We start from the raw sequence: 21,273 nt of genomic DNA, 5'->3' as shown, positions 1-21,273 counted from the left end.
AATAGAAATCGGAGCAATGGGTGTATGATGGAAGACTTCTTAGGAAGGTCCCCTAAGATAAAGGGCTGCGAGTCAAGAACGATCCCCCAGCTCGGGGATCGAACGGTCCCGGGCCCGCATCCGCGCAGCCTGCACCCCGCGCCCGGCCGGCGCCCACATTCCGGAAGTATTAGGAGACCCCCACCCCGCCGGCCCGGGCTGACCCTGTCCCCAATCCGCACGCCCGCGGACCGAGCTCCTCACCCTGGTGATTGAACAGTCTCCATATTCTGGTGAAGAGAATTCCCATTCTCGGGCAGCGGACCCCCTTCCAGACACCTGGGCCGCCCGGCCTCCCTTGGCTCAGGCTGACTGGGAGGACAGAGACGCGCTGGAGCCTCCGCCTCTGCTGCTGCTCCCGCGCTGGCCGCGGGCCCGCTTCCAGAGAACCGGAGGGAGGCCGAAGCCCAGGCCGCCCTGCCGCGCGCGAGGCCCCGCCGCTGCCGCCGCGGCACTCGCCTGGCTCGCGGACATCGCCGCCGCGTTGTCTGCGACGAGCCTCGCGGGCCACCGTCCTCCCCCAGCTCCTCTCGGGCGGCAGCGGCGGCGACGACCACGCGGGCGGGGGAGGTGAGGGGGCGGGCCTGGCGGGACGAGAGTGCGCAGGCGCGCGGCCAGAGGGGGCGGAGCCTGGGAAACGGCGCCCGCCCAGTCCTCTCTTAGTTGCAAAAGGCAGACAGCTGAAGGCGTGGGACCTTACCCTGAGATGGAGGTTGTGCAGGCTGCAGGTTGGGGCAGATGGCTTCCAACTGCTCGCTGTTGCGTCCCCGCCGGGTGTTTATATTTCCCTCGAATTTCCTCCATTGTGCCATAATGCAAACATATAATTGCGTACCCAGTGTCCATCCCCAACCCTTCACATCCACTACACCAAAAGTTCCACGTCTTGACCCTCCAGTCTAAGACATGGTGTCCCCAGAGGATCTTTGGGGGAAAAGCCTGCCGCCCTCTGACACTCATCGAAGTCAGTGGCCTTACCTAAACTCATTTCTGCACTTCAGGGCTCTTTTCTCTCCAATCTCTCTTCACTCTCAGGTCAGTGTTGCCCAAAGCAACGATTTTAATCAAGTCATTCCCCTGTTTAAAAACTTTTAGTGGGCACTAAAGCTCCATCCCTTTCTGTTCTCCTTAACCTTAGTAAAAGGGAAAAGAAAGAAAAATTGGGAGAGTTGTAGGAGCCATTTGAACTGCTTTGTACTCCCATTCCCAACAGCTGAATGAAAGGAAGCAAAATCAACAATCAGCTGCACCTTCCCACCTCACTTCTCCTAACTACACACTATCTTATCTCAATATATAGAAAAGTAATTTTTTTTACTTCTTTGGGGGCTTTATGGTTAAAAAGCCAAAGTTTAGAGAAGCCATACATGAGGGAAGGAAAATCATAGTAATCCATATTAATTTATGATTATCATGTCTGGATTTGCTTAATACCCTGTAGGCTGTTTAGAAAAACAATATAGTTTGTATAACCAATTTGCATTAACTCTTTAATATTTCTATTCTTGCATGCCATAGGTAATGCTTTGGTAGCTCTAAGACTTTTGCAGACTCCCCCACAGATGTCAACTTATGAAGTGGATGTCACATACATATTAAGTTGTGACATTGGAGCTTCATATTTTACAATCTACCTTAAGGAAATGGTCCCCCAGGTTATTTTCTGAGTGAAGAAAGAAAAAGAGAGATCAAGAGACAGTTAAAGACCAATTTATCTGTGATTAGAGAGAAGTGCAAAATGTCATTGGAGAGAATTCTGATTCCAGGCATAAGAAAGTAGGATGGTTTCAATATATCCTCCTACTATTAGCAAATAGAAAACTGAACAAAGTACGGGCAATGACATTTCAGATATTGAAAAACACATCACAGGACTGTGATCCTCTACAACAGAGAAACAAACAGGTGGAGTCTTACCATTTCTTGGACTTCATGCATAAAAGCAATTCCCAGTCACATCAGAAGGAAGTGGGAATCCAAATAAGAATCTGGGAACCTCCTAGAACTGAAGACGCAGATCAGCATTCCCAGAGATCAAGGTGGCTAGAATTTGTGAAGTAGAGTAACTGGAAGGAGGGAGCTACACAGAGAAAAGTTCTAGAAACCTGTGAAGGGGCCATTGAGTCTTTGGCTGCATATCAGTTTGTGCTCATGTAGTATGAACTCCCAGGAGGCTGGCCAATCACAATTCCTGAGGAAAAATAAGTACCAGGGAACTGTAATGCAAATGATTCCCAGAGATGACCATGGGTCAGGAGTCATTTGAGTTCCCTTCAGCCAGAGTGAAGAGAACTGAATATGTAGGACAGGGATGTCCAATCTTTTAGCTTCCTTGGACCACACTGGAAGAATTGTCTTGGGCCACACATAACATAGGCTAACACTGATAGCTGATGAGCTAAAAAACATAAATAAAATCACGAAAATAAAATGTTTTAAGAAAGTTTACAAATTTGTGTTGGGCCACATTCAAAACCATCCTGAGGCCAGGTGCGGTGGCTCACACCTGTAATCCCAGCACTTTGGGAGGCCAATGCAGGCAGATCACTTGAGGCCAAGAGTTCAGGACCAGTCTGGCCAACATGACGAAACCCTGTCTCTATTAAAATTACAAAAATTAGCCAGGCATGGTGGCACACGCCTGTAATCCCAGCTATTCAGAAGGCTGAGGCAGGAGAATCACTTGAATCCAGGAGGTGGAGGTTGCACTAAGCCAAGATCACACCACTGCACTCCAGCCTGGGCGACTGGAGTAAGACTCTATCTTAAAAAAAAAAAAAAGAAAGAAAGAAAGAAAGAAAAAGCTGTCCTGGGCTGCATGCAGCCCACGTGCTGCAGGTTGGATAACTCAACATAGGGCATTCAGTCGACACCCCAGAAGCCTTAGAAAAGGAGCTAAATGGCCTAAGAATAAGCCCTATACAAAACCAGTCCTAAAGGAGCTTAAAACCAAACCTTGAAAGGGTGAAACTAATTCACAATTGCCTGCCAATACAAGTACAACATTCTTTAAAGGAATACAAGATCAAGTCATCAACAATGTAAAATTTACATTGTCCTAAATCCAATTAAAAAATCACTGGATGTGCCAGGAAACAGGAAAATGTGATCCATAACCAAAAGAAAACCACAGAAATACTCAGGCATGGGACACTAAGTGATTGCCCTAAGCTCATGGCTAGTTATTGCTGGATCTAGGCTTTGAACTCAGACAAGGGTTAGATCCCCACTCAAACCACTGTGCTAATCTGCATGTTGTATGAAAATACAAATAAAATGGTTCTCTCCCTAGTTCATTTTATTATTGGAAGTGCGCTGATGACAAGAGAAATAGCTTCAGGCATATGGCTGGTGGATGCATTTCAGACTGTTGGCTGAAATACTTTGATAGTTGAGATAGACTTATATAATACCTCTCCAATAACTGACCTACTCTTCATCCAGTTAACATTTATTGTATTTCAGACACTGTTTCGTATGCGTCAGATGATTACCTAGATTAAATGTAACATATGAGTATGTATTTTTAAAGAAAAATTCTTTTGAGAGAGAAGTTTCAATGGGCTTGTTTCCTCACTTGTATTTGTAGCTAATAATCCATGTCCTGCCTGCTTTCCTGGCTGATCAGATGAATTAAATGTGATAATGTTTGTGAAATAACTTGACTCTAATAAATCACTGTATAATCCTAATACAGTGATAGTAATCAACACAGTACATATTTCTTTTCTCTCCTATACAGTGCAATGAAAGAAAAGTCAAATTCCAATCAAGTCTTAACATGGACAATTGACTCCCAATACATACAATGGAATTCTTACAAGTACAAGATAGCTTCGGAAACATCAGATAATTATGACAATCATTTTGGAGTGGGTGACTTGTGAACAATGTAATATTTCATCTAGTATCTTTTTCTATATTCAATCCTATTTTGCACATGTATTCTGTTTTATTTCACACACATATTTAACTTATAAACTTTTTCCTAATACAGTACTTATTTTGTGATTACCTCATAGCACCTGGCAGAGTATTCAGAAAATAGTCATTTGGTTGAATCTTTCTTTTTAGGATAAATATTTAGCCTTACTTTTTTTCTTAAAAGAGTACCCATTGATTTCCAGTATTTCTTCAATATATTTCTAGAATAATATAAAGGAGAGGTATAACGCTGATTTCAGTGTTTTTTTTTTCATTTATTATATAAAAGAAAAAAAGTAATGCAGTTGTCTTGTACACATTTGAATTCCATAAAACAAATCCATAGAAATTAGGATACTCTATGCATGCACTCTGCATTTTCTTGTTAAACGTTTTTATTCACAAAAATAACACCACATTTTTTTTCTTTAAAGCCACTAGAGCAGAGGGAGAACAAAGCATGCAGCACTGTACACATTTGCATAGTATATTTTACCCAGCATGCCTTGTAGAATGCTACACATACCTATATCAGAAAAATAAAAGGGGACAAGTTCTTCAAATAAATAACTAAAATTTAAAGAAAGAAAGAAAGAAAGAAAGAAAGAAAGAAAGAAAATTATTTGACAAAGGCATTTTGGATGCCACTTTGTCAATGGAGATATAGCAATAGCCTGGGATTTCAACAGCCCTCAGAATAGTAGGAAAAATTGTTTTACATCATTTTGCCATATTTCTGATTTAGCATGTTTTATGTTAATATATTTATTTTTATTCTCTCCCACCATCCCTTCAAAAACACAGCTAATGGCTTTAACTTATGTGTCAAAGTAGTATTCCATACAAAACAAATGAAAGAATCCCTAATATAATTTTGTTGTTGTTGGGACATCTGTATTCATCATTCTGACTTGAGGCTGTGAAAAATATGAACATTTCAAACATGTCCAAAATTCAGAGGAGCCCTATGAGCTCACCTGCTGTGACTTTCTGTTGTTGTTATTGAAAGAGAAGAAATAAGAAGAGAAAATATAGTATGAATGTTATCACAAAATAAAATTTAATAAGTTTTGTGGAAGGGAATAAAACAAAAGAAATTACATCCACAGATTGCAAGGCTATGAAATAAATTCCCAGAAAAGTATCAAGCAGCAAGTTTAAAAGATGGTAGATGAAGTAAATCTGATAAAACTTAGAACTAAATGGACATACTTTTAAAAAATATGACCGCCAGATTTAACAGTGGATTTTGTTATAAGTTTGTGCTATAACAAATGTGCTTCTTTCTCCTCAATCTATTTTCATATTGGCAAAATATATACTTTATAATTTTGTACTGTACAATATATGTTTTTGCTACATTATTTTTCTACTGCTAATGCAGATTATAAGTAACAACATAGATTTGTTTTGGCAATAAAATGCTTTCATTTTAATAACGTCCCAGAAAATATTGTAAGGCATATGAAAAATAGTATGCAACAAGATAGCGTTAACGATCCCGCATCTTTAATACATCCCTTATGCATACAGAATTCACACTGATTTCAGTTAAAAGTGTGTGAAAGTGGCATGCAAATAGGGTAAGAGTGGCCCCTACATAAATATAGACATTGCCATTTGTTGAGAAATTTAAGTGTTCAAAACATAACCAAGAACACTTACGAAGTATTGAAAAGCTAGAGGCCAGCCCCTACTGGTTCTTAGTTCCCCTTTTCACTCTTCCTAATTTTCAAATGAGGAAGTATCAGTATATTCTCCCAAACCACTCTAAATTCATCAGTAACATTTTCTACCATCCTTCTGCAAATGGTGTATCATGAGAAACAAACTATAACTATGACTCCCCCAAACCAGTTGCTACTCACTCTTAATTATACTTTGTTTATGGCAAGTAGAAGTTACAACCCTTAGGATTATCTGATGAGATACTTTCTAGTCTTCTCATAATATCCCTCAATTACATGAAGCATTTAGAATTAATGATCTACAAGTAAAAAGAGATAGTTGCTATCAAAGGATGTATTTCATTTAAGAAAGGCCATTTTAATAAAAGAAAAAACCTTTTAAAAGTAATTTTTGAATGCCATTGTTCTGGGTATCTATGTAAGCCAATTTTACTATTTTGACTAACTTGACTGCTTAAGTCAAAAAGAAGGTCATCCTTATTGTCTAACAGCTAATTGACTTGACTGGTTTGATCATGATTATCATTTTAAAGAAGAGGACTGTTCTCTGCCCCATAGACACAGCTTGAGTAAGTAATGTAGGAACAGTTACAGTATTGACAGTATTTAAAGGTATGAGAAATGAATAAAACAGATTTTATTACATAATTTCCTATAAAGTTTTCATTCATATAGTCATTCAAGAATGGGTTTTATATAATTAAAAAAAAACAACATGCAACATTGTCATAAAAGACAAAGGCAGAAATATAAAAGGAATAAGGGGTACATAGCATTTATTTGAAACATTGATATGAAGTTTATTCCAATTACATGGGAGTCCAAGATAATGCATATCCTTACCCAGTAAATGGCTAAGTCATGCTCTGGGTCTCTGTATAAGTCAAGGACCAATAAAATGTGAATTTGCAAACCAGCTGCCCTTAAACATAGTCTCTGGACCTCTACTGTCTTTTAGACTTACAGCTAGATATTATAACAAGTTGCACACAAAGGCAATCCCCTTGCGGTTTGTGTTCCCTGTGATGACTTATCTGTAAAATTAACCTTGCCTCATGATAAACTGTGAACCAGTTCAAGAAAACCGTGCTAACATGGAAGAAACGAAAAGGGTGCCAAGAGCATTTTGGAAACAGTTTAAAATCTAAAGGGAAGGCGTATTTTAACACTCTATGCATTTAGCTTTGCAGCAAGGTTAGCCAGAATAGTAATAAATTTGATCACTACTTATTGACAAGTGTTTTTCTCTTTAAAGACAGATTGTCTTCTCTAGAGAAGAGGTAGTAAATATATCCATACATAGGGTAATTTCTATAGTGGTATTACATTTTTTAAGCAAATACCAAAATAAAACTGTTTAAGAAAATATATACTAACATGCAAATTAAGGTTGCCAAGAAACATTCTTAATGGACATCCTGGGTCTAAACAACATTTTGTGATATGTTCATTTAAAGAGTTTAAATTTGCAAACCATCTTTTGGCATAATTTCCTTTCCTTACTTCCTTTCACTGCTTCCACTTCCTATTATGAATTTTAAGGCCCCCACACAAAAGACAAGTTCAAGTATGCAGGTATGAAAAGAGGTTAACATTCCAAAAATACATTTTGCAAACAACAACAATAATAATTAAATAGCAAATTATTTAAAGGGAACAAATAGTTGTCTCAGGATTTGTTTCACGTTAGTAAAATTCATTTCATTAAAGATTAACTGCAATGACTTATATAGTCACAAAATTAAGATTCTTATTAGGAAAGATCATCAGTCTAAATTGTTAACAATTTCAACCTTCTCTCCAATAGAACTGTATAAAGATAAGAGAGAATCATCATTTATAAACAATTCTAAGTGCTGCTTTAAATATTAAATAAGATAATGTTGTTGGTTATAATATTAGAGTCACATTATACCCTTGAGAGTTAACATCAGGATTGACAAATTGCATTCCCTTTTTTCCAGTACTACATTTCTACACTGTTACATGACTCCACATTGTTATATGTCTGTAACTGAAATTACAGAATTCTAGTATGTGGCATATGCTGGAAAACAGCTTCAAAACAGTAAAAGACTTGCTTTTCCTGCTTATATTTTTTGTTATCTTTAAATAAAATTAATTAAAAACAAAGTATTTATGGAATATGTATTTTTCAAAGGTGCTTGATGTGCTTGGCAAAAATAAAACTTTTCATTTAGTATATATCTAGATTTTAAGTATCATTTACACAATAAACTCTTAAATCTTTAAAAAAAATAAGATGTATATCCCTTATTTGAGGAAGATAAACTTATTGCAGAAGGAAGGGGAAAGAATATGCCAAATTAAAGTAAACATTTAAATGTATCCATCAATAAAATATACATTATACCTTTTCCAAGATTATTTGCTTTTGAATAAGAATGCAAAGCAAAACAGGTATGGACATCTGATGGTAAATAATAAATTGGTTTTGTGCACAGATATTGAATGAGCCTCTCTTTTATCAGCATGACATGGAAGACTAGAAACAAGGCTTTGAGAGGCCTTTAAAAACAAGTGACTTTAAAAAAGTTGAAAGAAGATGGTAATCTTGATGACTAGGAAATATATGTAAATGCTGTTACAGCTACCTGCCATAAAATGTAAATATCTTAAAGTAGTTAAATGACCAAATTGCTAATGCTACTACAGAAAAAGCTGAACAGCTGTCTAGTCTAAATTTATACACCTTGGTGCACTCTTTGCAATTAAATACTTTAATGCGCACAAACAAGAAACCAGCAAAGCATATAGAAAAATGTTTTGGCTAATGTTTTCTTTCTCATGCAAGTATGTGCTGTACATGTAATAAATATATTTTTGTTTGCTGGAAGATGCTCTTCTGTGTTCTAACAAAGTATTCAGTAATGGCAGGTTATATGTTTATTAAAGTGCCTAATGGATATAACTCTTTTAAAATGTCTTAACTGAAAGTTTTATAAGCCTCACTAGATGACAGAAGAATCTCACAAGCCAGTATCACATATTAACTTTTAAAATTTACTAAGCCCATATTTTTTAATTGTATCAAATATTTGAAATGACTTACAGAATTATAGGTATCCTCATTATCAGCTAAACAGGTTCATAATGGGGTACATACAGTGAACAGAAAGGCAGAGGGCATGTGGTGAGGTTGTAATGGGGTTCAAGATATGTATAACTAATCAATAATATGGAACTTATTTCCATGGTCAAGAAGATTACTGAACTGGTGCATGCTTTGAGTGCCTAAATATTGACAAGCTTGGGGAAAACAGAATATAAAATTAATTATCATTATTTTCAAAAATAGGCTTCATGACATGTACTAGCAGAAAAGGACTTTTATGCCTGGATTTATTGGGGTTTTAGAAAATGCATGCATTGTGGACCTTTAGAAACAAGAGTTATTTTTTTCAAAGACATTTGTGTAAAAAGGGTCAATTTCAATAATTTCTTGGATCATAGAGAATCTAAGGCTTCCTTACTATGTAAAACATAGGTCACCAATTCCATAATCATAGCCACAGGAAAACTGTGAAGACTTAATAAGATGAAGAGGAGTGTTCATTAGAAATAAGGTGGCTCAACCTCCAAATTCTTCATAATTTTCTGCATTAAAAATGCTATAATTTTAGTCAACAAATATTTTCTGAATCTATGAGTTTGTTTTTTGCTGCAAGCTTTTAAAATCATCATTTGTTTTAACTTTTTTCAATTAGTCACTTTGTAAAAAAAAAAAAAAAAAAAACACCTCTTGAACATCAAAATTGAATGTGTCCACGTAAAACAAAAATCTTTAGCATGATTTAAAGAATTTGTTGAAGGGCCAGAACATTCAGATATCCAAAGACAGAGACTGAGAGAAGCAATGGGAAGATACTCAATCGTGTTGGCAGGAAATACTGACCCTGCATTTGTGTTAAGTGGAATAGATGAATTCCCATTTGCAAGTGTTTAGCATTGCACTCGGGAGGATTGGTACCACATCCTTACCATCTGACTTCAGATTCCTGGATGTATGCAGTTGTGATCAGATTAATTAAAGGGAGAACACCACCCCATTTTATATTTCATATAACCAGCTATGTTTGGGCTTCTCTTTACTGTTCCCTCTCACTGCTGAAAAAATTTTGAGGTTTTTTTCCTTGTTTGTTTTTGCCAACTTCAAACAAGCTAACAGTACTGACTAAACAAAAAGCAAAACACTTTGAATACAACAGCTGTGCCAGGAAAGAAATAAAAATATTAAAATCTGAGGAGACAATATAATTTCTGCATTAAGATTTCTGAGATTTTTTGGCACTATCAATACATTTGGTAAGTCTGAAAAGTCATTCTGGCAACATTAACATATATTAAAATGTTTATACATTCCAACTTTAAGTGTAAATTTAGCTCCCAGCAAATAAATACCAAAGCTGGATTTGGTTTCTATTGGTATTTTGATTTTCTTATCATTAGGGTTTTTTTTTTCCCCAAGATTTTTCAATCATTGCAACATGCTCAAGCAGACTTCCTAGTCAATTTACCCAAATTCCAACAGGAATTGGTTTATAAATTGGTTCCAACTGGAACTGGTCATTTGGAATTTCCAGCATGGGAAATTATTTTATATGTGCCTTCTAAGTACCCTAAATTACAAATTGATGTGTCTAAATCTATGAAGAAAACAAAATGTACTGTTATCATGTAAATGTTGCACTTAAAAATATCTATATGATCGGGCATCTAATATCCATCTAGACTCAAGGGCATAATGTAATTTTTTTTTTTTTTTTTTTTTTTTTTTGCCCCTTACTTAGCATCAAATGACAGCAGCCCATTAGCACAGTAAATACTGTGCCGTGTTAGCCAAGTTAAGATGACTGGTTTATCCTAGAACTGCTATGGCAAATTGTCAACAGGTGAATATTTTTTGTTTCATCGGACTCAAAGCCTATGTCGGGAGTCATGGCTATATCCCCCGGGTGATCCTCGGTTTCTATGGGGTTTGTAAGTGTCCGGGTATGAGTCAGGGTAATCTTCTTCCACAAGAGGGTAATGATCTCGGCTATGCTGGGAACTGGAAGACAAGCGGTTCCTACTCTTCCGAGCCCTTTCATTGTGATAATTTTCATCAGAGGTCATTAGACTTCGTCTTTCAATTGGAGAGTTCTCTGTGGAGTGGTTGCTGTGCCTCATTCGCTGACTCTAAAAATATCAGATAGTTCATTGATTAAATAATGTCAGCTTCATTCATCTAAACATGTAAATGTATGTAAAATAATAGGATCCGTACAATAAGATGCTTAATATCTGACTTAATAAGGCATTCTGATGCACCAATGGCCTGCTCAGAATATCTGCTTTTATTTATTTGGGACACAACATGAAAAGATGCCAGAGAGTGTTGTTGACAGTTTATGAATTTAATTCCACAGTGCTGAATGACTGTGCTACCTATTGCAAATGCAGAATTGAAAGCTAACTGTTAAATGGAAACCTAATATATTTAGGAAGGCCCAATAATTCCATTTCTATTGCAAAAATGAAAATTATTTTACTATTGGGAAATAAACTTCAGAATAGCATTTATTATTTTATTTAAATCTCTTGAATTCATATAATCTTTCTTTTTCTAAAGTAACACACCTCACCTTGATCTAACTGAATATCCTTATACCTTTTTTTTTTTTTTTTGAGACAGAGTCTCGCTCTGTCAACAGGTGCCAGGCTGAAGTGCAGTGGCTCAATCTTGGCTCACTGCAATATCCGCCTCTCAGTTTCAAGCAATTCTCTTGCCTCAGCCTTCTGAGTAGCTGGGACTACAGGTGCACACCACCACATCTAGCTAATTTTTGTATTTTTTAGTAGAGACGGAGTTTCACCATATTGGCCAGATGGTCTCGATCTCTTGATCTCATGATCCACCCTCCTTGGCCTGCCAAAGTGCTGGGATTACAGGAGTGAGCCACCACCCCCGGCCTCCTTATACCTTTAAAAAAATTTTAATAAAATTATTATTTGTACTGTTCATAAAATGAGTGTTTGTGGCTGGGTGCGGTGGCTCACACCCACTAATCCCAGCACTTTGGGAGGCTGAGGCAGGTGAATCACAAGGTTAGGAGTTCAAGACCAGGCTGGTCAAGATGGTGAAACCCCGTGTCTATTAAAAACACACACACACACACACAAATTAGCTAGGTGTGGTGGTGAGCACCTGTAATCCCAGCTACTTGGAAGGCTGAGGCAGAGAATTGCTTGAACCTGAGAGGCAGAGATTGCAGTGAGCTGAAATCACGCTATTGCACTCCAGCCTGGGCAACAGAGTGAGATTCCATCTCAAAAAAAAAAAAAAAAGTGTTTGTTTCCGCATCCTATATAAATGTAATAATCTTTCCAAGGGTGTATACAATAATTATAAAGCCAGCTAATTGATACATTTATAAACATTGCTTCCTCAACTAAAATGTCCTGCAAAATAATCTTCCAATATAAACTAAATTCCTCAAATATCATTAATCGAAATTAGTATCTTAAGATACTTATTTGATGGCTCAGAAAATGTTATTCCACATTTTTCTTCACTATGAGAGAACATTTATCTAATTGTATCTACCCGTTTAGGTGGGTAACATCAGTTAAGGCACAGGATACTGCTGAAACCATGAGCCCGGACACATCTCATCTAAAGTACATTCAGATTCAGGCAGAAGGAAGTTCATTTGATAGGTCACAGACTGTGCCTTTAACCTCAAGCAGATGTCTAACAATGGTGTCAATAGTTACCTTGAGAAGAAATAGGCCACATAATAAAGGGCAATACATTAACTCATTAGTGAAACAGGGAGAACCACTCTAGGTGGATGTCTTAGCAGTGATGAGCCAAGAGTGTTGTATTCATTACAAGAGTGCAACATTGCATGTCTACCTACGTTACAGAAGCATATTGCTTCATGCATCTATTTCTCATTCCACAATATACAATTCAGAGCTGATCCAAACTAGTCAATAGTAATGTACACTCAGATCAGCCCAAGGAAGTGAAACAAGGCATGAAATAGTCCTAATGCATGTTATATGTGCTGTACATTACCATAGTACATTTTTCATGTTCATTTCTAGTTTCAAAACCTATTCATATGTATGGCAGTTTTTCTGCTTACAAAGGCACAATTTGGTAACAGAGTAATACAGCTATAACAGCATTTCAGAGAGTGCCATTTATCTCAGAGTTAACTCCATATGATCGACAATTATGACTATCATTATAACCCATTAAAACAAAACTCATCATGATACAAAAGGACTCAATTGACTATGTGTTCCTCAGTTTGCTGCAGGTTTGGCCACATTCCAGCAGCTACCTGATGAATGGCAAATAATAATTGATGTAGAAAGACAAGGCTCATCTTGTACCATGAGGTCTCTGGCTCCCTATCTCTACCTCTGAGTGCAGCCCCAGAACAGCAGAAGAGAGAACCTCTTGATCCTGTGTTTGTCCTCAGCATCCCTAAAGGACACATGCCACAGCCACTTACAAAGGTGAGCGCCTGCGAAACTCCAAGAAAACTCAGGAATCGGTTACTGTTTCTGAACAGAGCAGATCTAGTTATATCCACATTGTCTTGTGCAAGGTAGAGAGCAGGCCTAGCAACCTGGGTGGGGCAGGATTAGTTAAGGGCAGTTGAAAGGCCTATCTGCACCCATATATTTTACTTAGCTATTGTGTAATCCTTACGAAGTAGCATTAAGAAGTAATGGAGGGGCCAACAGTGGTGGCTCATGACTGTAATCTCAACACTTTGGAAGCCCAAGGCGGGAAGATTGCTTGAAGCCAGGAGCTGGAGACCATCTTGGGCAACAAAGTGAGACATTGTCTCCATAGATTTTTTATTATTATTATTATCCATGTGCGTAGTGTGTGCCTGTAGTCAGCTATTTGGGAGGCTGAGGCAGCAGGATTGCATGAGCTCATGAGTCCAGAAATTTATGGCTGTAGTGAGCTATAATCATACCACTGCATTCCAGCCTGGACAACAGAACGAGACTATGTCTCTTAAAAAAAGTAATGGGCAGGTACACTGAATAGGCATTAAGTTTCCCAGCAGAGTTTACATGTAGGTGAGGTTAATTTACCTAAGTAAAATCCATTAGAAATTAACAGCAAAGTTTCTCAGGAAATGGTCACTCTCTGGATAGCTTTCTCTGGGATAGATCCTAATTAGATAATATTTAAGATTTTTAAATATAATGTGCACTCTTCAGATTAAGGATGACTGAAGTCTCCATTCTCATCAAGTTCCCAAAGAATTTTACACATAAGATTGTAAAAAGCACGAGCGACAAAGTGACAATACCTGTAACCCAGAAATTGCGGTGGGATATGGTGAGAGTGCCGTGGAGCCCAAATTCCTTCCCAGCAGTGGGGTCATGGGTGTGCTCCCGGTTGTGTGGGTGGCACGCCAGTATGCCTCCAGGTACTCCCCTAGATGTTCGCACGCATCCTCAAGCTGATTTTCATCCAATATAACATCAAACATTTCCTGTAGAGGACAAGAAAATCCACCTTACTTCCATTTTAGGTTTTAGGCAATGAAACCTAACATTCCACTTAACATAGATAACAGCATTTTTAATAGCTATTAATACCAAATTTGAGGTGCTATATAGGCAGTTTCTAAAGTTAGGGTCAAGTGAAGAGTTACACAGTTATCCATGAACAAATGTGGACACTACTATAAAAATAAGAGTGTTCATTCAGTATTTGGATCTTTCATTATTTAGAAAGAAAAAGATGAGGTAGGTGTAAATGTGTTATAGGTCAAATAAAATGAAAACCTATGTGTATTCACATCCTCAGCCATATATTTTTACAGAGCTGCACTCTACATGCTTCAGAATATGAGAAGCAAGTTAGTGGCATGGAGATGGGAATTCTAGACATATTTTGGGCAATAACCATGTCATTGGAATAAAGATTTTTTCTCCCAAGGTAACTATGTTGAAAGGAATACGTTTACTTACATAATCTGCCTTATGATGAAACAATAAGGAAAGAAAGTTTAGGATTCATAACAGAAAACCACATGGCAGTGGTTTCCGCTGCCACAAGATCATTTCAAGAAATGGTTAAAAAAGAACAAGAAGTGTTTAATTGGGGAAAGCAGAGGGTCACAAAAGAAGTATCTGCTGTCCATATGTTGGCCAGTAAGACCATTGTTCAACATCTGGTCTGCACTTAGGAAGTTGTTCCGCCTTCACCCCATTATTGCAGTGTGGCTGGGAACACAGACAGAATATAACCCAGACATAGACTCATATACTCTTCTGAGGGAAAGTCAGAAAACTTTGCACCACACAAAGAGAAAAGTCATTTGACAGGGAAGTGTTAGCACATCTCAATTTTGTTTGTTTGTTTCTTTTTTTTTTTTTGAGACGTAATTTCCCTCTTGTTGCCTAGGCTGGCATGCAATGGTGCAATCTCGGCTCACTGCAACCTCTGCTTCCCAAGTTCAAATGATTCTCCTGCCTCAGCTTTCCAAGTAGCTCAGATTACAGGCGCCTGCCACCACAGCTGACTAAGATTTTGTGTTTTTAGTAGAGATGGGGTTTCTCCACGTTGGCCAGGCTGGTCTTGAACTCCGCTCACCCCGGCCTCCCAAAGTGCTGGGATTAGAGACCTGAACCACCGTGCCCAGCCCACCTCCCTCCCTCCCTCCCTCCCTCCTTCCCTCCCTTCCTTCCTTCCTTCTTCTCTCTCTCTTTCTTTTTCTCTCTCTTTCTTTCTATTTGAGACAGAGTCTCGCTCTGTGGCACAGGCCAGAGAGCACTGAACCAAACACAACTCCCTGCAGCCTGGAACACCTGGGTCTAGCCATCCTCCCACCTCACTTCTTGAGTAGCTGGGACCACAGGTGTGCACAACTGTGCCTAGCTAATTTTTAAAATTTTTTGTAGAAATGAGATCTCATGTTGCCCAGGCTGGCCTCAAAATCCTGGGCTCTAGGAATCATCCTGCCTAAGCCTCCTGAAGTGCTGAGATTACAGATGTGAGTCACCACACCTGGCTCACATCTCAACTTGCAATAGCAGGATTGAAATACCTTTTCCACCACCTTCATCTCCTTTTATGAACTCATTTTGCCAAAATAAGAACCTCCCAGGAATGAATCAAAGACAAGGTCGCTGCCATCGGCACTGATAAAGCTGGCTGGATTTAGGTTAATGGCAACTGGATGATGTGAAGTTAGTGGTGTCTCAGCTCAGTCCTTCTCTTCAGTGCTTAGAACCAAGATTCCTGAAGCAGAAGTCACCATGGAAACAATCTCTGTCCCAACATTCACTATTTAAACGTTTTATCACATCAATTTTTATGGAAAATTTTGGCCTTAAATTGGAAAGCCACTTGAGGTTCTTGGAACAGAACTAAGAAAAGAATAAGATGACTTCATTCCAAATGGACTCATGTTTGAGAAGACTCAGCCAGTTCAAGTCATGTAGAAAATTCCCCCAACCAAGAACAGTTATTAGTGGATTTCAGATTTTTTTGCACATTTTATTCATTCATAAAATATGTACTCCGTACCTATTTTGTTCTAGGCACCATGGGTATACAGTGGCAAGGAAAACAGACAACATCTTATGCTCAAGAAGCATAAAACGGGGTGGGAGAGACAAGTATTAAATAATCTGTGTCACACTGGGACTTTCAGAAAAAATAAAGAGATTGAGCCAGTTAACGTTTGGAGCTGCAGCATAAAGTTCTGGATTTAGAAGGAGGCTTGGAGAGATGTGTGAAAACTGAACTTACGTGGAAGGGGAAATTATGAGTAAGCCAAAGAATGTTATCTGTAGAGGGACAAGAATAAAACAAAAAAAGAGAAGCAGAGACACAATGGAAGAAAGAGACCATATGGCCGAGAAAGCCAGAGAAAGTAGCTACTTCCTAGAGTTTCTGTTCAGCATATATGCTTACAATAAATACCCCTTTTCCACTCAAGTAACCCAGGGGAATTCCCTGTCTCTTGCAATCAAAAGCCCCTCCCTCCCTCATGTAAACATTCAACAGTTACAAATATAGAAACTGAGAACTGTCCATGATGCTTTGACGTAAATAGCGGCATCGAGGTGCTGACTTGAGTGAGACAAGGACAGCTACACCCCAAAGAACATCCACAGACTCAGATGGTACCAGAGGAAGAAAGAGGAAACGAGGCAGCACCAGAACAAAGGGCCACTCTCTTGCCCACTCCGGACTAAAGTGTGCTGCAAGTTTTACACTTCATGTGATTTGGAGTTGGTTGTTTATATCATTTGATTTATGTGAACCATAAAATTTGATTACCTAGGTCTAATTCTATAATGTGGGTTTGATTAGTCTCAACGAGTCATTTTCCTGCTGTTTCACAAAGTGCCAAACTGAAGAGCCTTCCAAGGATACCTGGGCTGGATGGGTCCTGATATTCAGTCAGGATTGCAAAGCCCAAGGAGGATAAGCAGCACAAATGACAGAATGTTACTTGAATGAGGTTTATATCTACTTGGCTGTTCTACTTGTTACATTGTCACTGTCGTAGACACAATTAGTGGCACATTTAATTACAAGTAATTTTAAAGCACTTCTCTTTGCCAATGAATGGATAGAATCTGTATATATCAGCACATGGTTGTGTGCTTAAGCCTCAGTCATTTCTAGGAAACTGCTTTTGCACTGCTAAAAGACAGATATAGGCTGGAAGATGACTTGAAACTGCTTTTAGGTTTTCAAAAAGCACAGAGAAAAGCAAATTTCTTCTTCTGAATGAATACTGACATATGTGGCTTATTTTCAACTAGGAAGAATTTCACAGCCTGTGTATCTGTGACAATTTTCCTCTTTAGCTGTTTAGGAAATAACACAGCTGAGTAGACCAGAGTGCTAGAAACTCAATATCAGGGGAAAACAATTTTTTAAAATCATACCAGAAATGCAAAAAGAAGCAACCCAATGAATTATGCAAACCAGCTTTGCCAATTTTTCATAAATTTAAAGGTTCAAGTCTAGACAGCTCCTTACTATGCAATATGTGGTTTGCGGCATGGCCTATGGATGCAGAGAGCTCTTAAACAGCAGAAGTCCCAGGCAGTGAACAGTTACCCACTGAGTGATATCATGCCCTTGGTGCAGCCCAAGAGAAGGGCAACACTGAGCTGTTTTCCAAGCAGAGCCACGGCAAGCACATCTGCCTTTCTATGTTGGGATAGTCTCCTTAGATGAGGTAGGCAGAAATGGTGTGGCCGCCAAAGTAAATACGTAGTAAAGAGGGGAATCAAAACAAACCATCAAAAAATCAGGCACATTAGGTCCCCTTTCTGGATAAGCTCTTTCAAGAAAATTAAAAACACAGCACTGTAAATAACCAAGAGTGAAAGACATGCCTCTAGCTCAGGTAGTGGGTACAAGAACTAAAATGGCAGGGAAGAAATAAAGGGGAAGAAAGACTGAAACTGAATAAAATGAAAATGAATACTTGCAAGGCTTAAAAAAAAAGTGGTTCTTCATTCACAGAGTAAGATGTAACAATCTTTACTAGGGAAGCCACCTGAATTAGGGTGACCAATTGCTGTGGTTGCTGCGAATCTCAGTGTTTCAGGGGACATGAGACTATCACTGCTATACCCTGAAAACCCTGAGCAAATGGTTGGTCACCCTGCCTTTTACAAAAGATGCAGCACTCTTTGGGTCCTACCTGGAGGAAATGGAGCATCTTCCATTTATTTCTTTTCAATTCTTTTGGGAAGGAAGATATATAGAGACACTGGGTAAGTTCCTTAATGACTAAAATACATATTTTCTAGCATGGAGGGGAGAATCTCATTAAAACTAACATACATTGTTTGATTTTTCCTAGGAAGCTGCTATTGAATTTTTTTAATAAAAAGTTTATAAAATGTAGAAACTAATTTTGCAGTTTAACGTTTTTTCTTTTTTCTTCTGGAGGTAGGGTCTTACTCTGATGCCCAGGCTGGAGTGTAGTGGCATAATCTCAGATCATTGCAGCCTCAACCTCTGGGGCTCAGGTGATTCTCCCACCTCAGCCTCCTGAGTAACTGGGACTACAGGTGTGCAACACCACACCTGGCTAATTTTTTGTAGTTTTTGGTAGAGATGGGTTTTCCCAAGTTGCCCAGGCTGGTATCGAACTCCTGGGCTCAAGTGATCCACCTGCCTCAGCCTCCCAAAGTGCTGGGATTACAGGCATAAGCCACTGTGCCTGAACTTAACTTTTTAAAGTTGGGCCATTACCAAATATTAGCTAGACAGGGGATTAAATGTACCGAAACTCTTCCGTGCATATAATAATTATAATTATGTGCATTGCTTTACATTTATTTGTTGTACATAGATAAAACTGCATGTTGGATATTTTTCTTATTTCTAAATGGTAAAAAGAAATAATATGGGTGAGCATACTTTTGTTTCCTTGCTATTGGAAAATACAGAGACCCAGAAACTAACACCAAAAAAAAAAAAAAGATTGGGGCAGCACTTTGGGAGGCCAAGGCAGGAAGATCACTTGTGCCAAGGGGTTCAAGATCAGACTAGGCAACACTGCAAAACCCTGTCTCTACAAAAATTCGCTGGGCATAGTGGCACATTCCTATGGATCCAGCTACTGGGGAGGCTGAGGTGGAAGAATTGCTTGAGCTGGGGAGGCCATGATTATGCCACTGCACTCCAGCCTGGACAACAGAGCAAGATCCTGTTTCGACAAAACAAAACATTTTAGGTTTTGGGGTACATGTGAAGAACATGCCCTTGGCTAAAACAAAACAAAACAAAACATGCACAAAAAAGACTGGCAATTCCTTTTCAGTAAAATAAAACAGCAGGATGGTACAACACATAATACTAATTATAAAACAATCAACCAATGTTTCTTTCATATCAAAACTGCATTCTTTACATTATTAAGGCTTTTGAGATTCTGAGTACTTAAGTCACTGGTCAACTAATGATAGGAAATTATACTCTAAGTTGAAGGGCTTTTAAAAAATCTATGCTGGGCATAGTGGCTCACCCCTATAATCCCAGCACTTTGGGAGAATGAGGTGAGTGGGTCACTTGAGGTCAGGAGTTTGAGACCATCTCTTTTAAAAAATACAAAAATCTCTTTTAAAAAATACAAAAATTAGCTGGGTGTGGTGGCACATACCTATAGTCCCAGCTACTTGAGAGGCTGAAGCAAGAGAATCGCTTGAACCCAGAAGGTGGAGGTTGCAGTGAGCTGAGATCGCACCGCTGCACTGCAGCCGGGGTGACAATATTATAGGGCTCTAGCAGTTAGTCCCAGGTAGTTTCCACTTTAATGAGCTAAACAGGAAAGATAATCATAATTTTTGCCAGTAATTGGTGAGGGGAATATGAGGGCAAAAATATGTAACTTTGATTCTTTTGACTTCCTCTCTCTTGATAATTTGTGACATTTGTTGTGAAGCCAAACATGTTTTTCTCCGCACACCCCTCCATCCTGTCCATTTGTATTCTTCAGAGATTACACCATCTGCCAACATTCATGCCTACAGAAAAGGTATCCCATGTTTTTGTTAAAGTCATATTAATTAGATGTGTTAGATTGTAGCATTGATGGGAATGAACTACCCCTAACTCAATATACCCAAGCTCAGTGGCTGAAATCCCTAGGAAAGGTATAGTCCCCTTTGGGCTGAGAGAAACTGGATCCCATGTACCCTTGTTTCATGAAGCAAACACCTGAAATTGATTACTCCCTTTTTCAAAAGCAGTGTTAGGAATTAAACTGTGGACATCCAGGGCTGTGAATAATGAATGCGCCAATGAGGAGAGCACTTCAAATAGACAGGTAAATGCACACGATTCTAAATAATTCAGATAAAATGACTGGAAGAGGCCAGTGGAAAACTACTACTGCGAGAGCAATATGATCAAGGATAACTGGGCACTCTCATTCCCTCCAGAATTCTTGTGTTTCATAGAATAAATCTGAGTCCATTCAGCAGTGGAAAATAAAGAGTGACAAGAGAACTACCATGGTTACCGTAACATTAGAGGTTTGCAAGACTCTACTGAGGAGATGAGTTCTTCTCGCAGAGAGAGCGATCAATGTCATTCTACACACACAAAAACATGACACAGCTCAAACCACCACAGGGTCAGCTTTGGGTAACACAAGCCAGATTGTAACTAAGTAGAATTAAAGGATTACATTTCATTTATATATTCAATTGTCTGTCTCTCTGCTTTTCTTCTTATTATCATAGTACTGGTGAAGTTTACACTTGGCCTTCTTAAAATATAGACTATTTTAACCTTATCTGAAGAGGAAAATAATACCAATACTTGGTAGAAGAAAAAAAATCTAAAAATGTCATGTATAGATGTATAATGGAATTACAAAATCAGGCTTGTCATATTTTAAAAAAAGTGAACAGGCTGGGCGTGGTGGCTCAAGCCTGTAATCCCAGCACTTTGGGAGGCCGAGGCAGGTAGATCATGAGGTCAAAAGATTGAGGCCATCCTGGTCAACATGGTGAAACCCCGTCTCTACTAAAAATACAAAAAATTAGCTGGGCATGGTGGCGTGTGCCTGTAATCCCAGCTACTCAGGAGGCT

The 21,273-nt window shown here is 38.7% G+C and overlaps 2 protein-coding genes across 7 annotated transcripts in view; both read right to left on the bottom strand.

Annotated features, from left to right (window-relative positions):
• ARL5A (ARF like GTPase 5A) overlaps window positions 1–583 on the bottom strand; it is a 32,195-nt gene extending 31,612 nt beyond the window's left edge. For both annotated transcript variants that reach the window (XR_012517758.1, XM_003921981.4), the window contains exon 1: window positions 244–583. Coding sequence is in view for 1 of the 2 variants with exons in the window: in XM_003921981.4 (XP_003922030.1) it covers window positions 244–289 (46 nt within the window). In the remaining variant the exon portion in view is untranslated. The remainder of the gene's footprint in view (window positions 1–243) is intronic.
• A 2,311-nt stretch (window positions 584–2,894) lies between these two features.
• The window catches only part of CACNB4 (calcium voltage-gated channel auxiliary subunit beta 4), a 287,994-nt gene continuing 269,615 nt past the window's right edge, over window positions 2,895–21,273 (bottom strand). For 4 of the 5 annotated variants that reach the window (XM_003921977.4, XM_003921978.4, XM_003921979.4 and 1 more), the window contains 2 exons: window positions 14,000–14,185; window positions 2,896–10,850 (listed from right to left, as the gene is read on the bottom strand). In XM_003921977.4, the coding sequence (XP_003922026.1) occupies window positions 10,590–10,850; window positions 14,000–14,185 (447 nt within the window). In that variant the 3' untranslated portion in view covers window positions 2,896–10,589. Of the gene's footprint in view, window positions 10,851–13,999; window positions 14,186–21,273 lie in introns of all 5 variants that reach the window. The other variant, XM_074399704.1, reaches the window with a different exon arrangement.

This window comes from Saimiri boliviensis, chromosome 5 (assembly GCF_048565385.1).
Source record: "Saimiri boliviensis isolate mSaiBol1 chromosome 5, mSaiBol1.pri, whole genome shotgun sequence".
NCBI lineage: Eukaryota > Metazoa > Chordata > Mammalia > Primates > Cebidae > Saimiri > Saimiri boliviensis.
Note: the sequence above shows the minus strand (reverse complement) of the source record. Positions and strands in the feature narration are given on the sequence as shown.